This window comes from Centropristis striata, chromosome 5, assembly GCF_030273125.1.
Source record: "Centropristis striata isolate RG_2023a ecotype Rhode Island chromosome 5, C.striata_1.0, whole genome shotgun sequence".
Lineage (NCBI taxonomy): Eukaryota > Metazoa > Chordata > Actinopteri > Perciformes > Serranidae > Centropristis > Centropristis striata.
The window spans coordinates 9,474,849-9,500,928 of record NC_081521.1 but is presented as its reverse complement, the minus strand read 5'-3'; the positions used below and the strand labels follow the sequence as shown (position 1 = coordinate 9,500,928).

The 26,080-nt window shown below is 36.2% G+C and overlaps 1 protein-coding gene and 1 long non-coding RNA gene across 2 annotated transcripts; one reads left to right on the top strand and one right to left on the bottom strand.

Annotated features, from left to right (window-relative positions):
- The first annotated feature begins 411 nt into the window (after positions 1-411).
- On the top strand, positions 412-11,656 carry LOC131971177 (uncharacterized). Its single transcript, XR_009394360.1, has 3 exons — positions 412-472; positions 8,693-8,813; positions 11,642-11,656. It is a non-coding gene; the product is annotated as an uncharacterized LOC131971177 (long non-coding RNA).
- Positions 7,018-25,542, bottom strand: LOC131971175 (glutathione synthetase-like). Its single transcript, XM_059332499.1, has 13 exons — positions 25,276-25,542; positions 21,761-21,905; positions 20,076-20,221; positions 19,850-19,925; positions 16,763-16,902; positions 16,012-16,128; positions 15,014-15,094; positions 14,343-14,420; positions 12,240-12,306; positions 11,669-11,863; positions 8,675-8,756; positions 8,382-8,571; positions 7,018-7,305 (listed from the first exon to the last, which is right to left on the bottom strand). The coding sequence occupies exons 2-13, from the start codon at positions 21,893-21,895 to the stop codon at positions 7,182-7,184; spliced, it is 1,431 nt and encodes a 476-aa protein (XP_059188482.1). The 5' UTR covers positions 21,896-21,905; positions 25,276-25,542; the 3' UTR covers positions 7,018-7,181.
- Between the last annotated feature and the right edge of the window lie 538 nt (positions 25,543-26,080).

Below are 26,080 nucleotides of genomic sequence, written 5' to 3'. Positions count from 1 at the left end.
TTTAAGAGTTAATTTCTTATTGTAAATTGAATCAAATGAAACAGTCGTATTCTCTCTCAAGGTGTCCACCTCAAATCTGAGCCACGGGATATGACTGTCATTAACTTGCATTGTAGCGAAATCTGTGTCAGTTTCACGGAAATTTGAGTGATTCTGTGGCTATTCCACGGATTTTGAGTTAAGCAAATCCGTAGCTATTTCACGGATTCCTGTGAGACCAGGTTGCTGTTTTTGCAATTATAATTCCTTACTTTACTCGTTACTTGAAAAAAGTAATCAGATTACAGTAACATGTTACTTCTAATGCGTTACTGCTGATAACACTAGTCTTACACTGCAAAAAAGCCAACTTTTTTGGCCTAAAACAGTGATTTAATTTGGTAAAACTTGGAAATATAAATTATTGACATTTAGGGCAATAATGTAAGTTAGCACAACAAAGGAAGCCAGTTGTCTGCTCAAAAACAAGTTGGTGAGTTGTTGTTACTTATATCTTTAAGTTGGGGTTCAAAACAAGGGACAATAGTTCTGCTAACTCTTATTTCTTTGTTGTGAAATTCGGTCATTTGCAAAAGCTAGCGGCTAACTGATGCTAGCGGCTAACTGATGCTAGCGGCGCTGCTTGTTACAGCTACAAGAGTAGCCATTAGCGTATCAATGCTAACTCAAAATTGTGGTCACAACATTAGCTGACATTCATAGCGGCGTTACAATCGTGCCAGAGAAATTCAGATTTGAGCAAACTCAAAAACAAAACTTAAAATATTTAGTTTAATTGTCCAACTTAAAATTTTATCGAAGTTTGTTGCCTTGAAATTTTGAGTTCACCCAACGTTTCTTTTTTTGCAGTGCAGTAGAGGATGTACAAAGCAAAGTAGAGCAAATGTTTGTTGCCTTTTTACTTCCAGCTAATCCTGTTAATAGGATGTAGTGGACTGTATGTGGTAAAAAAAAAATAAAAAAAAAAGCCTGTGTAATGTGTGTTTTTCTCCCTGTGTAGAGCCAAAGTAGATTAAACACACATTTTACAAGAAGCTGTTTTTGATTAACTAGGAATAAATAGCCAGATCTTGCTGACGTAAGTGCTCCCTGACCGTCTCTGTGGAGCCGGATCAGGAGAGAGCAGGGTGACTCTGACCCACTTCCATCCTGCCATGACCCACTTCCTGTCTCTCTTCCCCTGTCCTGTGCCTGTGCATGTGCACACTCTAATCCACACACTCTACTCACACTTAAGAGAGAGAGGTCACTGGCTAAGTGGGCCAACGCTTGCATAACTGGCTTATTACACTGCGAATGTTTGGTCTGGAGCTGGATTGTGAGCTGTTAAGAGCTCTGTGTTGGAATTTCAAGGGAAAAACGTAACAGGGATTTGGTGATTCCACTGAATTTCTGCTTAACTTACATCTCCTGACCATACAAATTGAATTAAATGTGAATCAGAAGAAGAACCTCATTTACAGGGACATCATAAAAATTGAATATCGTGAAAAAGTTCAATATTTTTTGTCAATCATTTCAGAAAGTGAAACTCATGCATTATATAAATGTATTACACATAGAGTGAAATATTTTAAGCCTGTTTTTCTTCTAATTTTGATTATTCTGGCTTAGAGATAATGAAACACAAAACAAAGTGTCTAAGAAAATTAGAATATTACATAAGATCAATAAAAAAGGATATTTTAAACACTAATGTCAGTCTTCTGAAAAGTCTGTTCATTTCTATCCATCAATACTTGGTTGGGCTCCTTTTGAATCATGAATTAGTGCATTAATACTTGGTGTCATGGAGGAGATCAGCCTACAGCACCATGTTGCTTTTATAGCAGCCTTCAGCTCATCTGGTGTCTCTCACCTTCCTCTTGACAACAGCCCATAGACATAGAATATGTCACTCTATGTGTAATGAATCTACATAATAGATGGATGGATGGATGGATGGATGGATGGATGGATGGATGGATGGATGGATGGATGGATGGATGGATGGATGGATAGATAGATAGATAGATAGATAGATAGATAGATAGATGGATAGATAGATAGATAGATAGATAGATAGATAGATAGATAGATAGATAGATTGGTTACTTAATTCATCCCCGAAGGGAAATTCGGTTGTCACAGCAGTCCGGTATTCAAGTACAATAAAATACAATATAATAAAATACTGAGGTAGCATAAATATTTACAATAGAAAAAAGCACAGAACAGAAACTAGGACACTTAAGAAGTTAAAAAAAGAAGATCAGTTAGGTTCATTCATTACACCCTGGACAGGTCGCCAGACTATCACAGGGCTAACACATAGAGACAGACAATCACACTCTCATTCACTCCTACGGACAATTTAGAGTCACCAATTAAACCTAGGCTCATGTTTTTGGACTGTGGGAGGAAGCCGGAGAACCCGGAGAGAACCCACGCTGACATGGGGAGAACATGCAAACTCCACACAGAAGAGACAGTATATAATAATAATAGTACAGTATATAATATACAATAATATATTACATAATAACGTATGAGTTTCACTTTTTGCAATGATTGACAAAAATATTGAACTTTTTCATGATATTCTAATTTTTTTAGATGTACCTGTAAAGTAAAATGTGATGACAGACAGAGACCCAAGTGTCTTTGAACTTCCCGTAATAATCACATGACTGTACAGGGAAAGAAAGATTGAGGCAATCCTCATCTGATGAATGTAAATTAGGCTAATTGCCAAAATTCACATCCGTAACCTGGCGTTCACCCTCTCCCTGGGACCGCCGCTTCAGGGGACACTGAGGTATTTTTTCATTTAGCTGCTCTGACAGTTAAACTGCCAATGGCGGAGTGTTTCCTGTGGGAGATTCTGTGGTGGGGACAGTGACCTCCCTCCGTCTCTGTTTGATGACCTGGACCACTTACTGGAACGCGTCAAGTCAGCACCAAAGATTTCATCCAAACAACAAAAACAGGAGGTGAACAAAACAAGAGGAATGCTTCATCCTGAATCAGTGGGTGTGTTTCAGGCTGCATTGTGTTGTACTGGATGTTATGCAAGAAATAAAGGATTCCCACACATTTTCATAGACAAAATCTCAAAACTTTTTCATAACTTTTTAAATAACCATGGATATGTGGGAGAACACAGACTATACCTTACCCCAAATATTCATTACTTCAGCTTCTTAAACCTCTGAAGTCCAGGAGATTTTGGTTAAAATTTGTCAACTTCCTATGCATTCATTTCTGTCTCTGTTTAGCATCTTTCAGTCTGTCTTTACATCACATGCATGGCTCCTTTTTCTCCACACAAACTTGGCTATCAGTCTGAAAATGACCAAAAAAAGACACAAAATGACTAAAAAAAGACACAAAACGACCAATAAATGACACAAAAAGACACAAAATGACACAGAAAATGACACAAAATGACTAAAAATGACACAAAAAATGACTAAAAAAAGACACTGTCTCTGTTCAGCATCTTTCAGTCTGTCCTTACATCACATGCATGGCTCCTTTTTCTCCACACAAACTTGGCTATCAGTCACATTATTCATTTTATTTGACAGTTTTTTTCTCAATTGCTTAAACACATTTTTCTAATCCTTCTCTCCTTTTCTCAGAATTCTAAACACAAAACTCGTCCCATCCCATCCTACCATCCCATCGCCTCAAAATAGTTTTACCTGTTCTCAAAACCAAACAATGCTGTCAGATCTTGAGCTAATTGGTCAAAATAGAAAAACTGCTGAGCAGTCATTACACAGTACACAAAAATAAATAGAAAACACAGTGTTCAAGGCATGTAGCTCATGGAGAAATGCATTTTGCATCTCAAAAGTAAAAAAAAAATAAAAAAGTAAAAAAAGATTGCAAAACTCAGTGGATTCAGCATTTACTCTGCATTGAAACATAGCTACTGTGGGAAAAAATCATCCTGAAATTGACAAATACAAATGAAAGTGTACAGCCTACAATGTTCTGTAAAAGGTAAAAAAGTAAAATAAAAACCCTCAAACCACTTTACACAGAAACTTGAGAAAAGTGTGATCAATTTTGAATCATTGTGTTCAATGGATGACCGCTGTGTTTCATTTGTGTTCATGTTTTGTCACTTGTTGTTACCATTATGTATCACAAGTGCATCACAGTGACAACTGTGTCTTATTGCAGGAGAATTGTGTTTAGAGTTTTGCAAAAGGAATGACAAATAGTGTTTTACTAGATGAAGATAGTTTATGGTTTTGTTAAAAGGATGTTCGATTCGGGGAATGAGTTTAGACAACTAATTCACACAACAGGAATAATTAGTGTTTTAGCAATTTTGAGAAAAAAGTTGCAAATTTTCTAGATTAAAGTGGCAAATCTGTGCGGAAAAAGTTGCAGATTTACGAGAAAATAATGGGGGAAAAGCAGCTTTTTCCCCCCAGATTCACCACTTTATCTCATAAATCTGCGCACTTTTTCTAGTAGAATTTGCCACTTTAATCTCGTAAACTTTTTTCTTAAAATATTACCCCCCTCCTCCGGGACCGTATGTTTTTTTACACATTCTAGCAGTATGCAGTATTCTCTAGGGTTGAAATTTGGAATTTGCTAGTATTTTAATGAGTGCTTTATAAAGGGTTAAAGTGGTGAAGCTGGGAGAAAAAAGTTGTTTTTTTCCCACTTTTTTCTCGTAAATCTGCGACTTTTTTCGCATAGATTTACCACTTTAAATCTCTTAAATCTGTGACTTTTTTTCTTGTAGATTTGCCACTTTAATCTAATAGATTTGCAACTTTTTTTCTCTAAATATTACCTGAAGTTACCAAATATAGTTCTTTGCCTGATAAAGGGTTAAATCCCACCCCTTCTCCCTATGTTAATTTACTATATTCAGTCATATAACAACAATAATATTTATATATATGTATGTATAACACATAGTAATGTAGTTTTAAGTTAGTTTTTACCATTATTAACATACATAACTTGTTATTAACTTACAAACACATAAATACACATACACCCATGTAGTCACAATGAGACAACAATGAACAAACAAACAAAACAACAACAACACACAAAAAAGAAAAATAGTAATAATACATATTTTAAAAAAGTTAACAATAACCACCTACTGTCATTTCACACACTCGTTTTCATCCCTATATTATGTGAAAAAATGCTCTTTATATTTGATTTTGAAGTGTTTAATGTTTGAACATTGTTTTAATTCTTCACACATCCCATTCCATATTTTTACTCCGCTGAATGAAATGCAAAACCTTTTCCTATTTGTACGTATTAAATTATTTTTGATAATGATTTTGGTTATTATCAAGAAAACCATGGAAAATGTCTAGATGTCAGCTCTTAAATGAATCTCTTATCAGCTATTTTGTTGTTATCATTATATTTGCCACTGACCTGCTTGGTTGAGTCAACTTGTTTACTTAGAGCAGGGCTCTCAAACTCAAATTACCTGGGGGCCGCTGGAGGCAGTATCAAAATGACCAAAAAAAGACACAAGATTACTAAAAAAAAGACACAAAATGACAGAAAAAAACTAAATTAATAAGAAAAGACACATAATTACCAAAAAAAGACATAAAATGACTGAAAAATACACAAAATTACAAAAAAAAAAAGACAAAAATATTAGAAAAAGACACAAAGTGACACAAAAAATACACAAAATTACAAAAAAAAAGGACACCAATTAGCTATTTTGGACAAATAATGAAGCACAAAATGACCCTTAAAAGAAACTAAATGACCAAAAAAAAGACACAAAATGTCTAAAAAAAGGAAACAAAACGACCAAAAAAGACACAAATTGACCATAAAATGATCAAAAAAATACATAAAATGACAAAAAACACATAAAATGACAAAAAAGATACAAAATGACCAAAAAAGACACAAAATGACTAAAAAAACAAACACAAAATGACCAAAAAGACTAAAACACATGAACACTTTAACACAGTGGAGACAGAGCTGACTTCCAAAATGATTTGGCGACCCCCAGAAATCATCTCGAGACCCCAATTGGGGTCGGGACCCCCAGGTTGAGAATAGCTGACATAAACTGTGTTGCCTTGTTTACCTGATATGAACTCTGAAGATCTGCTGGTGTGAAGTTACTGTGTGTAAAATACATGTGTTTGGTTGTACTGCCACCAAGTGGTCAGTCTATGGAACTGCAAGCTGGTGAAAATAGTTTTGGATTTTTTGTTTGTAGTTTAAATTTCGTTGTGAATTTTTGTTTTCAAATTCAGTTATTGACCAAAATATGACACAAGATTACTAAAAAAAAAAGACACAAAATTACCAAAAAAAAACTAAATTAATTAGAAAAGACACAAAATTACCAAAAAAAGACACAAAATGACTTAAAAAACACAAAATTACTTAAAAAAAAGACAAAATGACACAAAAAATACACAAAATTACTAAAAAAAAAGACAAAAATATTAGAAAAATACACAAAATGACACAAAAATACACAAAATTACAAAAAAAAAAAAGTTATAATAGTTTTGGATATTTTGTTTGTAGTTTAAATTTCGTTGTGAATTTTTGTTTTCAAATTCTGTTTTTTTTTCTTCAGTTTTTTACTTTTTAGAGTGTGTTTGCTAGTTTCAGTTTAGTTTTTAGTTTTTGAAAATCCTTAGTTTTAGTTGAGTTTTTATTAGTTTTAGTGTTAGTTTTAGTTTTTTTGTAATGGGCTATGTGTTGGGTGCCAGATTCAAAGAGGTCATAATAAATTTTGCCTTTGTGAGTGTAGACATCCCAGTCTCAGTAACATATTTACCATGTGTTCCTTATAGAAACACTGGATTATGTATGAAAAAAGTTGACAAAGACGAAAACGAAAGATATTTTCACTATAATTTTAGTTCATTTTAGTTAGTTTTGTAACAACAAAATACAGTTTCAGTTAGTGATCTTTTTTTTCTTGTTTTTATTTTTATTTCAGTTAACAAAAAATCTTTTTGAATTCTAGTTTTCGTTATTTCGTTATTTCGTTAACTATGATAACCTTGCTGCAAGCTGATTATAACTGCTTTTGTTTGATTCTTTATGGTGGCCCTGAGAACTCAGTTCACTGCAACTTAGGAAACGCATGCAAAAAAATAATAAATCAGAGCCTCAGTAGCATAGACTGTATAAAATGCTCAGTAGATATGATATCAGATGACGAGGGGGTTATCAAACACAGTAACTCCATCAATCATCCCTGCATCATTGTGTTCAATGCTCTTTGTCCTCAGAGCGTGACCAGCAGCCTCATTGAGGATCATTTCTCCTCCATGCCTGTATGGAGACACAGATGTTTATGATTACATGCACATAAGTCAGTTTTTGCATCATTTTCAAGCATTATCTATGCCTTAGAGCAGGGGTCTCAAACTCAAATTCAAATTACCTGGGGGCCGCTGGAGGCAGTATCAAAATGACCAAAAAGAGACACAAAATGATAGAAAAAAACTAAATTACTTTAAAGAAGACACAAAATGACAAAAAAGACACAAAATGACTGAAAAAACTAAATTACTTAAAAAAGACACTAAATACTTAAAAAAGACACTAAATTACCAAAAAAAAAGGACACAAAAATGACTGAAAAAACACAAAATTGCTTTAAAAAAGACACAAAATGACACAAAAAATACACAAAATTACTAAAAAAAGACACAAAATTATTAGAAAAAGACACAAAATGACCAAAAAAAGACACAAATGACAGAAAAAAATAAATTACTTAAAAAAGACACTAAATTACTTAAAAAAGACACAAAATGACCAAAAAAAGGCACAAAATGACAGAAAAAACTAAATTACTTAAAAAAGACACTAAATTACCAAAAAAAGACACAAAAATGACTGAAAAAACACAAAATTGCTTTAAAAAAGACACAAAATGACACAAAAAATACACAAAATTACTTAAAAAAGACACAAAATTATTAGAAAAAGACACAACATTACTAAAAAAGACACAAAATTACTAAAAAAGACATAAAATTATTAGAAAAAGACACAAAACTACTAAAAAAGGAACAAAACTACAAAAAAAGACACAAAATTACATTACAACAACACAGCAGATAATAAATGCTCAAAAAACACATAAAAATGACACAAAAAATTACAAAAAACACAAAAATTACGAAAAACACATAAAAACACAAAAGATTGCATTAAAAATGCATTGAAATGCTGAATGCACACTGCAAAATTAAAAAAAATCTCTTCAAAAACTGGACTCCAGAGGGTTGACCAAGAGTCCCAGCAGTCAGTTTTCTGCATAGTTTTGGGTTTACTAAGTATGTTACTTCCTGTGACGCCAAGACATCAAACTAAGGTGGTAACATTGCTGTATACTATACCTCACATAGGCTCCATAAACTCCTATTTCACTGCAAACAGAGCTGAGTTTGACTGGAAGTCCTCTCCTCAGCAGGATGTTTTGTCCTGTTCTGGGTCGGATCCGCTCCATCAGAATATAAGAAGCTCTCCTTTGGTCATTTTTAACCTCCTGTAGTATTCTAACAATGTCCTCTCCAAAAGAATTGTTGCCTGAAGTGGTGAAGCAGAGACATGTGAGGTCATGTGTAGTCTAAATGTTTATCAATGATAACTCATGCAGTGTTATATTCATAAAAAAAGTCATATGTCGTACCTCCTCCTTCTCTCTGAGGCTTCAGGACAAACTGATCCGGGTCGGCCAAAGCCATGGCCACGGTCCGGTCCCCTTCTGGACCCTGGAGCCCAGAAGAGTTAGAGTATTGGAGTATTACTTATTTACTTCTATCAGCCAAGTAAGTGAACACTTTGAAATTACATTACATTATATTACATTGATTAATTGATTGATTGTCTTTATTTCGAACATGCAAGCAATAAAAAAAACAAAAAAAACAAGTTTAAATATTAATAGATGAATAAATAAAAAACAAAACAAAGAAGCAAAAAAACCAAGAAAAAAAAACAGACACTTTCTGCAAGCTCGAAAGGGGGTAGGAAGAAGTAAGAAAAACTTATCTAGTCCTACCCCTTTACGGGTCAGTATATACATACATATATGAATAATCAATATACTCACATACAAATATTATAAATAATTATATATATACATATACTATAAACAATTTATATTACATTGTGAATGCGTATACACGTATATTGTAAATTACTATATAAATATTATAAACATAAATACAATTACCATGTATATTACAAAACTGAAAAGACACAAAATGACCAAAAAGACACACATTGACCAAAGAAGACACAAAATTACAAAAAAAGGAAACAAATTGACCACAAAATGATCAAAAAAAGAAACAAAATTACCAAAAAAGACACAAAATTACCAAAAAAGACACAAAATGATCAAAAAAAGACACAAAATGACCAAAAAAGACACAAATTGACCACAAAATGACCCAAAAAAGAAACAAAATGACTAAAAAAAACACAAAATGACCAAAAACAGACATTAAATGACCATAAAGACTAAAACACATGAACACTTTAACACAGTGGAGACAGAGCTGACTTCCAAAATGATTTGGCGACCCCCAGAAATCATCTCGCGACCCCAACTGGGGTCCCGACCCCAAGGTTGAGAACAGCTGATTTAGCTGACGCTTTTGTCCAAAGCAACTTACAATAAGTGCATTCAACCTGAAGGTACTAGACTTAGACCACAGGAATCAAGTCAGTATATAACTTTAAGAGCCAACTGTAAGCGCTACAGGACTGCTATATGTTAAAGAAGAAAGGAAGAGAAGAAGAGAATAGAAGAAGAGCATTTTTTTTTTTTTTTTTAACAATTGATAAATGAAATTGCCTGGTTTTCTGCATTAATTTTTCATAAAATGTGATCTGATCTGCATCTATGTCCCAAGTATAGACAAACACAATGTGCTCAACCTAAAATCAACACAAACAATAATAATATTTCATGTCTTTATTGAACACATCCATTAAACATTCAAGTGGCCCCTTGGATTTAATAACTCGTTGAACCTGTTTTTGGCAACAATAACCTCAAGTTATGCTTCCAGAGATAGCTTGTGTTTTTGTCGCATTTAGTGAAGTGTTTTTTGCACTGACAGCTGTTTAAATCACACAAATATCCTGCTTTATATGTGTTTTAAATTATTATTAACCACATCTGTGTTAATTGATCAATGCTGCCGGTCTGTTTGTGTTACTGTTTCAACACATGCAGATTCCCCTCAAGAGCTGTTCACACCAAACATTAAATAATATAATATAATATAATATAATATAATATAATATAATAAGAATATGGCTGAGCTGAAGCAGTTCTGTAAGGGAGAATGGACCAGGGTTCATTATTTTTCACCAGCACTATGAATGTTTAATGGATGTGTTCAATAAATACATGAAATATTATAATTGTTTGTGTTGTATTAGGTTAAGCACATTGTGTTTGTCTATACTTGGTACAGATCACATTTTCTGACAAATGAATGCAGAAAACTAGGTCATTTCAAAGGGTTCACATACTTTTTCTTGCCACTGTATATACATATACATACACACGAAAAAAAATATTAGACCACCCATGTTTTCTATTATTTCTTCATTATAATGCCTGGTACAACTAAAGGTACTTTTGTTTGGACAAATATAACAAATAGCTCATAAGATTTTAATTTAGGAGCTGATATCTAGACGTTTTCCATGGTTTTCTAGATAATAATTTTGGTTATTATCAAGAAAACCATGGAAAATGTCTAGATATCAGCCCTTAAATTAAAATCATATGAGCTATTTTTGTACAGCTTCACTTCTTGTGTTCTTACCTTTCACAATAAAAGCCCTAAACATATACTCTATCACTGCTTTCCATTGAGAACTCAAATCTTACCTTTCACAATAAAAGCCCTAAATATATACTCTATCACTGCTTTCCATTGAGAACTCAAATCTTACCTTTCACAATAAAAGCCCTAAACATATACTCTATCACTGCTTTCCACTGAGAACTCAAATCTTACCTTTCACAATAAAAGCTGTAAACATATACTCTATCACTGCTTTCCACTGAGAACTCAAATCTTACCTTTCAAAATAAAAGCCCTAAACATAATACTCTATCACTGCTTTCCAATGAGAACTCAAATCTTACCTTTCAAAATAAAAGCTGTAAACATGTACTCTATCACTGCTTTCCACTGAGAAGTCAAATCTTACATTTCACAATAAAAGCTGTAAACATATACTCTATCACTGCTTTCCATTGAGAACTCAAATCTTACCTTTCACAATAAAAGCTGAAAACATATACCCTATCACTGCTTTCCACTGAGAATTAAAATCTTAACTTTCACAATAAAAGCTGTAAACATATACTCTATCACTGCTTTCCACTGAGAACTCAAATCTTACCTTTCACAATAAAAGCTGTAAACATATACTCTATCACTGCTTTCCACTGAGAATTCAAATCTTACCTTTCAAAATAAAAGCCCTAAACATAATACTCCATCACTGCTTTCCACTGAGAACTCCAAATCAAGGCAACTCAACAACATAGCTTACAGTAATCAAATTTTCTTCATGTTATTTCTAGTCATGTTTAAGGCTCTTCTGCAACGGCTTCACTTTTCAGGCCTTGACGTTTCCGTTATTTCCTCACCATGTCCAGCGTGTAAAGTCCAGCGAATGTTGCTCTGATCTGCTCCACTACTTGGGGCTGGTCGGGGAAGAACTTCTCCAGAACTCCAGGTCTGGCGAGCACCTGCTGGACCTTCTTGGTGCCGGCCAGGTGAGTGCTGATATCTGGACATTTCACAGCCTGAGAGCGCTCCATCAGGAGACGAGCATCCCAAGTCTACACCGTAAATAAATTCTGTGTTAGAAGCAATTCACAACTGCAAATATTCATTTCCATCAAATAAATCACGTTACTTCCATGGCTTTACTTCCGTAATTTCCAGTATATTCCAGTGTATTTTGCCATAAACCTAGGTCAGTGGTTTTGGAGCCTAAATTCACAGAAACTGCAGCCAGTTTTGTGATGGTGGCACGTCATTTTCACACATTACAAGCCACCAGCACGTAAATTGCTGTTAAGAAGTTGTAGTCATTTCACATAATTTTGTGAGATCAGTTTGCAATGTTATGTTTACTTGTGTCTGCTACTTTATAGTGGCTACAAATGCTTTAACGCAGCAAAAAAAGTAACTCAAAGAATATTAACATCTTACCTCTTCAGTGTAGTGACCTGGCATGTAGCCATAGCGGTAGTACACAACTGCTACCTCCAGCCCATCTCTGCAGAGATTCAGTTAGAAGTTAAGTATGTCATGGCAGAAATGTCTTCAACAAGACTACAGGAACAGACATATAAGTCGTGTTTCCACTACAGTCCAATACCCAGAATGAGGCTGGTCTCACTCACCGAAACACCCCAAAAAGACACAAATTGACCAAAAAAGACAAAATGACCAAAAAAAGACACAAATTGACCAAAAAAGACACAAAATGACCAAAAAAGACACAAAATGACAAAAAAAAAGACACAAATTGACCAAAAAAGACACAAAATGACCAAAAATGACACAAGAGTGGTCGTTTGACTGGACTTTTTTGGCCCTGTCAAAGAGCAGGGCCATTTTTCTCCCCTGAGAAAAAGCCTGGTTGCTGATTGGATAGAACGCTAAGCAGGATGTGACGTCTACGCCACAACAACACGTAACATTGCTAAAAGCTGGCGAAGTAGCGAGTAGTCACAAGCGACAATAAACATAATCCTCTTTCATAGTGTGGTCTGCAAATCCTGCTATATTGCTGGAAAGATCTGTGTCAGCTCTTCACCTTAGGGCGTTCATAGTGATCCCGTGGAGGCAAAGTGATATTCTGTCCTTTCATAGTGCAGTCCTGAACGAGGTGCACAGTAGCACAGTGCTAATAGGCTAACAGTTAGCTCTGCAGCAGTACAGTGTGTATGTGCTAACAGGCTAACAGTTAGCTCTGCAGCAGTACAGTGTGTATGTGTTAACAGGCTAACAGTTAGCTCTGTAGCAGTACAGTGTGTATGTGTTAACAGGCTAAAAGTTAGCTCTGCAGCAGTGCAGTGTGTATGTGCTGACAGGCTAACAGTTAGCTCTGTAGCAGTACAGTGTGTATGTGCTAGCAGGCTAACAGTTAGCTCTGTAGCAGTACAGTGTGTATGTGCTAACAGGCTAACAGTTAGCTCTGTAGCAGTACAGTGTGTATGTGCTAACAGGCTAACAGTTAGCTCTGTAGCAGTACAGTGTGTATGTGCTGCTGCAGGAGGTGTTCACTTAGCGATCTCTGATTGTTTACAACAAGTAAAGGACACTTTGTGTACAGTTAGCATGCCTGTTTGTTTATGATCAGCGGAGATGCTGTGCACAGTTAGTCATGCTGGTTTGTTTATGATCAGTTGTGCACAGATTTTTGTTTTTTAAAAGATATTTTTTGGCTATGTTTGATAGAGACAGAGTGAAGGGGAAGACATGCAGGAAAGGGCTCCAAGTCGGATTTGAACCCGGGCCACCAGCTTACCTCTATGATATGCGCTCTACCAGGTGTGCCACCAGGAACGCCAACGTTGTACAGTTGCTACAGTTAGCGATGGCGGAAGTGTCGCTAAGCGATTACGTGACAATCGAAAACCATATGTCTCGTAAATCCCTCTGGGGCCTTTTTGTAATGGAGATACGCTGAGTGAGCGGACATTTGAGAGGGCGTGGCCTGAGACTCTCCCAGCGGCCACTTTTTACCCTAAACTTTTTACCCGAAACACTGCTATTATAGCTTTGGCAGAATAACAGGAAAACATTATAACTGCTGCGGATCAGACCTGCCGCCCTTGCTTATTAAATTTTTCATAACAAGTGACAGGTAAAACAATAGTTCCAATGTTTTGTTAAATGTGCTGAATTAAAACAGTAGACATTTAGTTTAGCTTAGCACAAAGTCTGGAGGAATGAGGAGACATGGCTCTTTCAGAAGGTAACTCAATTCTCCAACCAACCAGCAGAGGGTGAACTTGACACAGTCACTTGGATTACAGTTGACTCAAGTCACTGCTTTGATGACTTGCAGCTTGTCTTAACAGCAAATAAATGGCTTGTGATGCAACTTGGACTTGGAAGTTAATGAGTGTTTTTAATTGTATATAAACTAAAGTTATTTTTTAAGGAATAAAATAACTTGAGTGAGATGTTTGCCAACCAGAATCTCTGAAGCTCTCCATTGATGTTATAACTCTCCCCTTTGCATACCATGTTTACAAGTCAGCTACATATTTCACAGATATTAGAATGAATATCTATACTCACATAAACATCTTTTTGTCACCATCAAGAGATCCTCTACTGTACACGTCCTCAAACTTTCTGCGGATAACTGGAATATTCCTGCACAAAAAGAGAGAGTTGTGTTTTTCATACAAAAAAAAAGTTTTCTGTTAAGTTTCTGCTTAAGAAAATCATCCTGTATATTTTGACCTCTTTAACTCTTCGGGGACACAAACTCTCCAAAGTCAAACAACATTTTGGCGAGAGAAAAACACATGGCCATTTTCAAAGGGGTCCCTTGACCTCTGACCTCTAGATAAGATACTGAAAAGTCTCCTCTTTGCAGATGTTTTATGCTAATCTTATGCAGTATGGGACAAAAAATAGGCCGTTTTTCTCCTGCAATGTAAATGTGTTATTTGTATTTAAATGTGTTTTTGTGTGGAAAATGAGCTGCTGTGACTTCTAGAATAATCACAGCATCATTAAACTTAAGAACCACAAACTAGAGACCTAGAGCATTCAGAGGACGTATGGATGGATTTCTTAAGTATTGACAATAATGGGGTTTCTCTGCAGTTTTCACAACAAAAGTGCGTGCCACCAAAGTGCTGAAAAATGCAATTCTTGCAGAAATCTGAAAAACTGTCAACGGTTTTTGTTACCAAATCACATTGTGGATTTTTCTGTGCAAAAAACATCTTTGTCCCTACCTGTTCCAAAGCTCTTTCTCAATGCAACGATGAGTGAGTTTGGAAATCTGGAATTCTTCCACAAGAAACAGGATGACTGCCCTGCAGAAAGAGAATCAAGTTGTTTCAACAATTGGTTAGTATTTAGTATGTCTGAAACCACAAAAATAAAATAAAAAGTTAATTTATGTCCAAAGGTCTATGCACATTGCTGTAGAGCAGCTATTCTCAACCTTGGGGTCCCGACCCCAATTGGGGTCGCGAGATGATTTCTGGGGGTCGCCAAATCATTTTGGAAGTCAGCTCTCTCTCCACTGTGTTAAAGTGTTCATGTGTTTTAGTCTTTTTGTGTCTTTTTTGCTCAATTTCTGTGTTTTTTCTGTCATTTTGTGTCATTTTTTGGTCATTTTGTGTCTTTTTTTAGACATTGTGTGTCCTTTTTTGGACATTTTGTGTCTTTTTTGGGTCATTTTGTGTCTTTTTTGGCCACTTTTTTGATCATTTAGTGGTCAATTTGTGTCTTTTTGTAATGATTTTGTGGTCAATTTGTGTCTTTTTTGGTTATTTTGTGTCTTTTTGGGTCAATTTGTGTCTTTTTTGGGTCATTTTGTGTCCTTTTTTTATCATTTTGTTGTCAATTTGTGCCTTTTTTTGTCATTTTGTGTCTTTTTTGGTCATTTTGTGTCTTTTTTGGTCATTTTGTGTCTTTTTTTAGTCTTTTTTTTTCATTCTGAACTGTGCATGTGAGGTTGTGTTCAATGAGCAGGGGTCGCGGACAACATGCATGTTAAATTGGGGGTCGCGACGCAAAAAGGTTGAGAACTACTGCTGTAGAGTTTAGGATGAACACTACACCACAACAAAAATAACGTGTATTTAAAACAGCATGGGATAAAAAACAAAACAAAAAATCATTTCAATAACAAGAAATTATATTATGTGTTTGCATGTAATCAAGCCTTTTAGTCTTATTATTTAATATAGTATGTTATGTTGACCTCCACCATCAGGACACTTACTCCTGTTGGCCATAGAGCTCCCAGGCCTTGGCGAGAGCGGCACTCATTCTAGAAGTCCTGTTGGTATCCTGGACACTCTTGCTCTCTTCCAAAAGACCAACTGACCTCAGTATGTGTCTGACAAATCAGGGAGAGCCGTTGTTTTCACAAATTAAAATCACAGATGTAGCAATGAGGACGACGCAGTGTTGGAAAAACTTTTCAGATCACTTACTTAAGTAAAAGTACTACTACCACACTGTGAAATGTCTCCACAACAAGTAAAAGTCCTGCATTAAAAACTTTCTTAAGTAAAAGTACAAAAGTATCAGCATCAAAATGTACTCAAAGTTTCAAAAGTAAAAGCATGCAGAATGGCCGCAATGTTCTTATTTTCTCAAGGTAGGGCTCATTTTAGCAACTTAATACACTGTTATGAGGTCTAATTCTTGTCTAACTTTAATTTTATTATGTTTTTTTATGTTAAATCTTGACCTGAAAAGTAACTAAAGCTGTCAGCTAAATGTAGTTGATTAAAAAGTATAAAGTTACATAAAATGGAAATACTCAAGTAAAGTACAAGTGCCTCAAAATTGTACTTAAGTACAGTACTTGAGTAAATGTACTTAGTTACATTACACCACTGGGACAATGAGATGATTTAGAACAATGTATGACAAAGTTCTCACTTAATAACAAGCCTACACTTAACCTGACCAACATAAAAACTCCTGCTGTTTAACTGAAGAGCAGTTAACATGTTCTCAGGTACCTGTGCACCTCAGGGAGACGGTCAGAAACGCCAAAACCACCAGCAGCAATAGTGTTGATCTCTATCTGCTTCAGGGAAGAAGTCCCATCCTCCATAGGGTCCTCCATGTAATCAATCCGGTTTAAACCCAACACAATGGACTGGAAAGCAGATACATCATTTATATTAAATCAACCACTGCAGACCCACCTGCAGAAACAATCATGTCATTAAAACACAATAGTCTAGACGGATTTCAGAAAAAGGGCCTCCTATAAGAAGTGAGGAGCATTTATGGGTACAAGTCAGGAACCAGCCTACCTTACATATCTCAAGGGTGCTGAGTCCAAAAAAATGGTTCCCAAGCGAAATTTTGAGTTTTTGACCTTCTAATTTGTATATCAAATGGCCAATTGCCCATCTTGCACAGTGATTGGACCATTTCCCCTTAGTTTTTTTAGTTTCTGGATCTATAGTCTAGGGTCTGAGCAAGGATATAGTGGAGGCTCAGTGCCTTTTTTATGTATATATATATGTATGCAAAATACCAACTGGAACATTTAAAAGTGATATCGATTGAATATTTATGTCGGGCTTAAAAAAACCACACAAATAATGCTTAATTTCACCTTAAAAGTTGGTATTTTGCATATATATAAATATACATAAAAAAGACACTGAGCCTCCACTATATCCTTGCTCTGACCCTAGACTATAGATCTAGAAACTTAATTTCCTCATCTTTGATTGCCTACTTACAAAAAAACTTGGGGAAAATGGTCCAACAACTGAGCAAGATGGGCAATTTGGCCGCCATATTGGTATGCAAATGAGAAAGTCAAAAAGTCAAAATTTCGCTTGGGAACCATTTTAATAATAAATGCTAAAAAATAAATGCTAAAAAATAAATAATATATAAATAAAAGCCAATAAATGCTCCTCACTTTCACTTTTTGGACAATTCCGTCTAGACTACAACATACAACATGATAATGATCAGTGAATAATGTATAAGTAGTAGTCTTTTCCTTGTAGTGAGACCATTTTTAGTGGAAACTTGACCTTACTTTATTAAATGTACAGTGAGCTCTAGGACAATCAAAGCCAGAGACCTAGAGTCAAAGGATGTATTCTGCCCTCCAGAGTCTAACTGCAGTAACTATGCAAAAAGTAAAACTGAGAAAACCAAGAGACCAAGGAGTGACATTGGCGGAGGTCTAAGAGGTATGGGGGAGCAAGGTTATTGAGGGCTTTGTAGGTGATGAGCAGGATCTTGAAGTGGATTCGGTGCTGGATAGGGAGCCAGTGAAGGTGCTGAAGGATGGATGTGATGTGTTCTCTGGAGTGGGAGTGGGTGAGCAATCAGGCAGCTGAGTTCTGGACATATTGTAGTCTTTGAAGGTTGGTGGAGGGGAGGCTGTAGAGAATGCTGTTGCAATAGTCCAGTCTGGAGGTTATGAAAGCATGAATTAGTGTTTTGGCAGCGGAGGAGGAGAGGGTTGGACGAAGGCCTGAGATGTTGCAGAGGTGGAAGAAGGATGTTTTGTTGATGTTCTTGATGTGAGATTTGAAGGAGAGAGTTGGATCCAGGGAGGTTTCAGACAGAGGGGGAGGGGGCAACTGTGTGTCCTTCAATGTTCAGTGAGGAGTCCTGGGAAGAGGGGAGGCAGGATTTGGGGCCAATGATGATGGTTTCTGATTTGTTGCAGTTGAGTTTGAGGAAGTTGCTGTTCATCCAGGTTTTTATGTCATTGAGGCAGTTTGTGATGGTGAGCAGAATGGCAGGAGGGATCGTTTTTGTGGAGAGGTAGAGTTGGGTATCGTCTGCATAGAAATGAAATTGTAGACCATGATGGCGTATGATATGACCAAGGGGTAGCATGTACAGGATGAATAGGAGGGGACCAAGCACTGAGCCTTAGGGGACACCATGTGTGACTGGGATGATATGGGATTTGCAGTTATTGATGGAGATGTAGTGAAATCTATCAGAGAGGTAGGATTTAAACCACGAGAGTGCTGAGCCAGTGATGCCAATGCATGTGTGGTCGATGAGTGGTCGATGGTGTCAAAAACGGCGCTGAGATCGAGGAGGAGGAGAATGTTTGAGGGAGCCGGAGTCAGAGGCGAGTAGGGGGTCGCTGGTGACTTTTAGTAGAGTGGTTTCGGTGCTATGGTGGGTACGGACGCCAGATTGGAATGTTTCGTAGAGTTGGTTGGAGTGGAGGTAGTGCTGGAGTTGAGCAACAGAACGTTCTAGTATTTTTGATAGAAATGGGAGGTTTGAAATGGGTCTGAAATTGTCTGGGTTATCAGGGTCCAGGCAGGGCTTCTTGAGGATGGGTGTGAAGGCAGCAAGCTTGAAACAGGAGGGAACCGTACCAGAGGTGAGGGAGGAGTTTACAATGTTGGTTAGTAGAGCCACTGTAGGCAAATTCTTTCCAATACTTTGATTGTGTTGTCTTAAATATTCTTTTACATGCTTCTTCCCATTCTTCTTCCGATATTGTTATTGCCAGTCCTTTTCCCATTTTTCTTTAGTGTTATCTACAGATTCTTTTGTTTCCTGTAGAATTTTATACAGTTTAGAGATTCCAGTATTAAAACTATTTCTATTTTTGTTTATGAATTCCAATAATGTATGTTTTCTCTGAATCTGTTCTCTCTGCTCTTCCATGAGATAGCTCCTTATCTGGAAATATTGAAATAAATCCTTATAGTCTAAATTAAATGTTTTTGCTATTTTATCAAAGGGGTCTAGCACAGTATTTGTCATCAATTGTGAGTACAATTGTAACCCCTTCTCTGCCCAGCCTTCTAATACTGTATACATTTTACTAGGCAAAAAGTCTGGATCATTCACCATCTCTCTCAAGTAAACACCTCAGCTCAGCTAGTTCAGGAAACTATGATGGGTTATTTTTTAATAATGAGTGCCACAGACAGGGTAGGAAAGTCTGTGAGAGAAACCTTTTGATTCTGGTCTTTTCATTTGATTTGTTGATTGTAAGAAGAATATACACCAGCCTCATCCTTTAAATATGTAAATGCGGTTTCATAGCAGGGTTATCTACATCAGTAACATAACACGTCAATCAAGTTTCTTACCTGTGTCCGACCTTCCTGCTGCACTTGTTTGTAAATGTCAAACAACTTAGCTGTGAAATCATCTGCCTGGACAGTACTGAGATGTAGAAAGAGACAAATCATCAAACCCTACACTTCAGGGATGGAACAACATTTTGGGATTCAAAGAGCAGATTTTCACAGGGTTTTATAGAAAAAAAACACAATCATCAATTTCTAATCCATATCACCAACATTCCCCTTGTACCCTGCAAGAGCCTCTTCCAGAAAGTCTGGGTCCTGGCTGATCTTGTCCACCAGTGTGTTGAAGTGAGTCTGCACTGCCAGAGCCTGGAGGAGGGCGGCTTTGGACACCAGAGAGGGGAAGAGTGTGAACGGGGCGTGGGTCACCACCTGAAACAGGACATAAATGTAGTAAGTCATTCAGTACGTTTACATGACACTTGAAATAACCAAATTATTGCCTCAATCCGACTATAACTGGCCAACTGAAGTGCATGTAAACGTGTTAGTCAGACTAATGTCGGAGTTCTAAAACTTCGATTAGGGCACCCAGATAATAGTCTAGTCGTAATTTTGTGAACCCAGAAATGTTGAGTACCCTAAAGTTTTATTGCAGAAATGTCATCTATAGGCCTAATGGATGGAATTTAACTTGGTTGCTAAAAGTTGCACTTTTTGCAACTTGGCAATTTGCATAATTAGCATAATAAGACAATAAAGTAAAGACACCACAGGTGAATAGGGTAAATGATAATAATAGATATCACCATGAAACTTTCTCAGTTGATTACTTATGTTAAGAGGAGAACAAAATGTATTGCATGGTTTTTGTATTTTAATGTTTACATATGCAAATGAGGCCATATCTCATCAAATATGCGCTCATTTGCAGACAGACAAAATCAGATCGTATAGTCATGCTCAAAATATTTTTTCCAAGAGTAAACATGTATATTTTGGGGTCTGAGTTGAGTCTGAGTTGGTGAAAACCTTTGTGGAACCTGGTCAGGAGGCAGTGTTGACCTATGGACGGACGGATTAAGAAATTAAGTGCCCCATGCAAAATAACTATATATATTTTTTATTATTTTATAATATAACTAAACTATAATGCGATTGGAATAGGATTTTCGCCGGTATGTACATTGTAAAATCCAATGTTGCTTGTTTGTTATCATAACTAATTTTTCCTTTTCAACACAACAAAGATTTGTGCAAAAAGTAATTTTAACTTAAAATATTAAGTCAAATAGCAAGATTCATTTGAGTACACGCCATTGTCTTTGACATTCTTTCGCAGCATGGTCACTCAAATATTTAAGTTGAAACAACAAGTTGGATTTACAGTGTATGACAAGACAACGAAAGTGCGTGTATCGGCACTCTGTTTGGTCTTCCTTCTTAACTGCGCCACTTCTATAGTCAGTCGATAAAAACACTCTTTTTCCACGCGAGCGACGAGACATGACAACTTCTTTGTCTTTTAAAATGTTAACTTAAAAACAACAAAGTAAATTACAAGTCTGACGCACGCTCAAAAGACCGTGTTGCTTCCACCATGTTCTGACTAAAAACGAAACTTAAGAAGATAGTCAGTTACCATAGTTACCACTATATAGTGACATCACAGTGTAAAATTTAAAGCATTGAAACATTTTTAACCCTTTAAACATTACTAATTGTATATTTTAAACTAACATACTCTTAGCATTGCATGAATTACAATGAAATTATCATCATTCATTTTTAACTGTTTTTAACTTAAATTGTTATTGATGAACTGGCCCTTATTGGCCCTTACAATGTGCATGCTCCATCCCCCCACTCCCGCTGCTTCTGTGGTAGTTCCACTTACAGTAGATGTCTCCAGGGACACATTTTGCCATGATCACACTACACACACTCAAAAATCTGGGCAAATGCCCCTACCTCAGATGAATTGGGAGTCTCAAGTGTGCGCATCACAAGCCCATGTAGAAAAGCCAACTCTTTTGCTTCTTCCACTAGACAGTTTAATCTGTCTGGATCTGAGATCAGCTGCTGGAGAAATACTGCTGTTGCCATCACAATGGAACTGAGGAATGAAACACAGAAACCTTTCAGCAAACAAATGGACAAAAATGAAAACACATCTCACAAAAGACATGAATAGGGGCGTTCCCGGTTGCACACCTGGTGGAGCGCATACCATAGAGGCATTGTCCTGGTAAGCGGGTGGCCTGGGTTCAAATCCGACTCAGAGCCCTTTCCCACATGTCTTCCCCTTAACCCTGTCTCTATCAATAATGGCCAAAAAATATCTTTTAAAAAAAAATGAAATGAACAGAAACAAAACTCATATTGTCATATTGGGGCAACCGGCCTGGAGAAACCTGGAGAAGCTTTTGAAAATCACTGCAACATTCAGTCTTTGTTGCAGCGTGTTCTCTGATAGTCTAGACGGATTTCAGAATAAAGGCCTCCTATAAGAAGTGAGGAGCATTTATGGGTACAAGTCAGGAACCGGCCTACCTTACATATTTCAAGGGTGCTGAGTCCCAAAAAATGGTTCCCAAGCGAAATTTTGAGTTTTTGACCTTCTGATTTGTATCAAATGGCCACCAAATTGCCCATCTTGCACAGTCATTGCACCATTTCCCCTTAGTTTTTTTGTAAGTAGGCAATCAAGATGAGGAAATTAAGTTTCTCGATCTATTAGGGTCAGAGCAAGGTATATATATATTGTATATATATATATATATATATATATATACAAAACAATTTAAAAGAAGAACATTTAAAAGTGATATTGATTGTATATTTATGTCGGCCTTAAAAAATGACACAAATAATGCTTAATTTCACCTTAAAAGTTGGTATTTTGCATATATATATATATATATATAAGATACAACATTACTAAATAAGACACAAAATGACCAAAAAAAGACACAAAATGACCAAAAAAGACAGAAAAGGACCAAAAAAAGACACAAAATGACAGAAAAAAAATAAATTACTTAAAAAAGACACACAATTACTGAAAAAGACACAAAATTATTAGAAAAAGACACAAAATTACCAAACAAGACACAAAATTACTTTTTAAAATACTTTAGTGTCTTTTCAGTCATTTTGTCTTTTCTGGCTGTGCAAATTCTGTTATTCGCGCTTAGCATGCTAAGTGGAGATTTAGATTTATTCACTTCTTCCTACAGGCCTTTAAATATACGTTATAATTAAGTCAAGGAGACCATATGCATATGTAGAGATTACGATTACTAGGAGTAAATGCTATGTGGTCCTGAGGTTTAATGATTTCAGCTTGGGAACCATTTTTTTTTTTATTCAGCACCCTTGAAATAAGTAAAGTAGGCCAGTTCCTGACTTGTACCCATAAATGCTCCTCACTTTCACTTTTTGGACACTTCCGTCTAGACTATGATGCCATTTTGGTGTGTCTGCGCCTTTAAATCAATGATTGTGATGATTGGCAAAAACAAGAACATAATCGGTGAACAATGAAAAGATTTTTTTACACAGGTATTTACTGAACTGATTTTTGGAGCAGGGTTTATGATACATATGGATCAAAATCATCATTATGATGTAAACTGTTCAACCAGTTAGAATTCAAAGTCCATTTTTCTTCAGAGTTCGGGGATTGTGGGTAGTGAAGGGACAATGAAGTTTTGTGAATCATTTGCTTTATTTTTTGACCCCACTAGATGGCGGTCTTGGCAAAATAAAAAAGGCTTTAGCAATGGTAATTGAGTGTGTTTTCAGCCCTTAACTGAACAAAGAGTGCCATCTAGTGGGCTCTGTAAATAAAGTAAACGGTTCACGAAGCTTTGTTGTCCCTATACTTGTTGTGGGCAGTGGATGTTCAGGGGGAGATAACAGGTCAAAAATAAATGTCACTTAGAAGTGGTGAACATCATCTGAAAGCTGTGAACCTGAAGAATAATTTGAGATGCAACTCAGCACTGTGTGTCAAGTTGTTCTGGTCAGAGATATCTAATAAAAATAACTTCATTAATAATTTAACTAATTATTTAACCTTATTATGGTGTATAAGGGGTCATAACATTAATATATGCCCCTTTGAAGTGGGGCTGGGCAATATATCGACATAAAAGATATATCGATATATTTTTAAATGTGATATGATGTGATATAGTTTAATTAGTCTTTCTTTCTTTATATATAAATGCTGCCCTTACTAGGGTTTGTCATATTTAGTTCTTTTGTAATATTCGTTATTCTTTTCTCATTATAAATATATTTATTTTAGAAAAATATTGGCCTATTTTTTTTCATAGGCTATTTTTATTTATGATCTTTTTTTATTTATGCACTTTATACAGCTTTGGGTTTTTTTTTTAAAAGGTACTCCTGTTGTTTTACAGTATTTATGTTCATTTCAATAAACACTATATAAATAAAAACTACTTGTGACATGTCATATTTGGCTTTGACAATGACTGAACATTTGCTCTCACTTTGCAATAAAAATATCAGGATATATATCGTATATTGATATTCAGCCTAAATATATCGAGATATGACTTTTGGTCCATATCGCCCAGCCCTACTTTGAAGGCCATTTCCATGTTTAACTATGTCCCATAAATTGTTGCAGCAATTCTTGTGTTGATACCATTTGTTACACACTTTGGTGCTGAATTATGCAATTTCTTTTCATATTGAGTATGGACAAAAATGGTCAAATATAAGAATATAACATCGATATATGCCAAGTTTAAAAAACTTTCGTCATTTTTTGAGATTTCTGTATTTTCAGGGACCGGATGACGAGCACATCTGTTCTTCAAACTGCTGAGAAACCCCATTTTTGTCAATAAACCTATGAAAGCTGCACATCCCACACACTGCAAAAAAGCCGACTTGTATTTTTTGGCCTAAAACAGTGATTTAAGTTGGTAAAACTTGGAAATATAAATTATTGACATTTAGGGCAATAATGTAAGTTGGAAGCCAGTTGTCTGCTCAAAAACAAGTTGGTGAGTTGTTGTTACTTATATCTTTAAGTTGGGGTTCACAACAAGGGACAATAGTTCTGCTAACTCTTATGTCTTTGTTGTGAAATTCGGTCATTAACGAAAGCTAGCAGCTAACTGATGCTAGCGGCTAACTGATGCTAGCGGTGCTGCTTGTTACAGCTACAAGAGTAGCCATTAGCGTATCAATGCTAACTCAAAATTGTGGTCGCAACATTAGCTGACATTTCATAGCGGCGTTACAGTTACAAGTTCAAAAATCTGAATTCAGAGTTGAGCAAACTCAAAAACAAAACTTAAAATATTTAGTTTAATTGTCCAACTTAAAATTTTATCGAAGTTTGTTGCCTTGAAATTTTAAGTTCACCCAACTTTTGCACTTTTTTGCAGTGCAGTTGTGCAATCAAATGAAATACAATAAAACAGCCTTGCAAATATACTTACAATTATGATTATATAAATGTAGTTATATGGTATCCTGTGTCAGCTTGGGTTCTCTCCGGCTTCCTCCCACAGTCCAAAAACATCCAGCTTAGGTTTAACTGGTGACTCTAAATTGCCTGTAGGAGTGAATGAGAGGGTGAATGGTTGTCTGTCTCTATGTGTCAGCCCTGTGATCATCTGGTGACCTGTCAGGGTGTACCCCGCCTCTAGCCCATTGTCAGCTGGGATCAGATCCAGCCCCCCACACAGGATGAGTTTGGATAAGTGGTTAAGGAGAATGAATAGATGGATGTGTCAAGTGGTCTCTCTCTCTCTCTCTCTCTCTTTGACTGTAGTAGGGAAGGTTGCCTGTTTTGTCAAGTTGTTTCTTTTGGGCTTGTTTCCATTGACTTTATTGCTTGCTATGGTAGAATCTTGGGATTAATTAAACTTGTTATAAAAATTTGTATTAACCTGGGGTTTTCCCAACATTTTAATCAGAGTAAGCAAATGTTGAGATACTGGCTTTGGTTACATCAGACCAGTGTTTCTGCTACGGCTGGCAGGCTTAGATAAGGTCAACTTTATGTATAGATAAAGAGAAGTACACATGACAAGTGAGAGTCAGAGACGGGGTCAGATGTAATTCTGCTGACCAGAGACTTGGGAACTGGGAAGGACAGCATCTGTGTTAAATCAGGTCGTCGAGAGCAGTAGTTCTCAACCTTTTTGAGTCGCGACCCCAATTTAACATGCATGTTGTCCGCGAACCCCGCACACTGAACAGAATATCACAGGCACAGTTCAGATCACCCAAAAAAGAAAC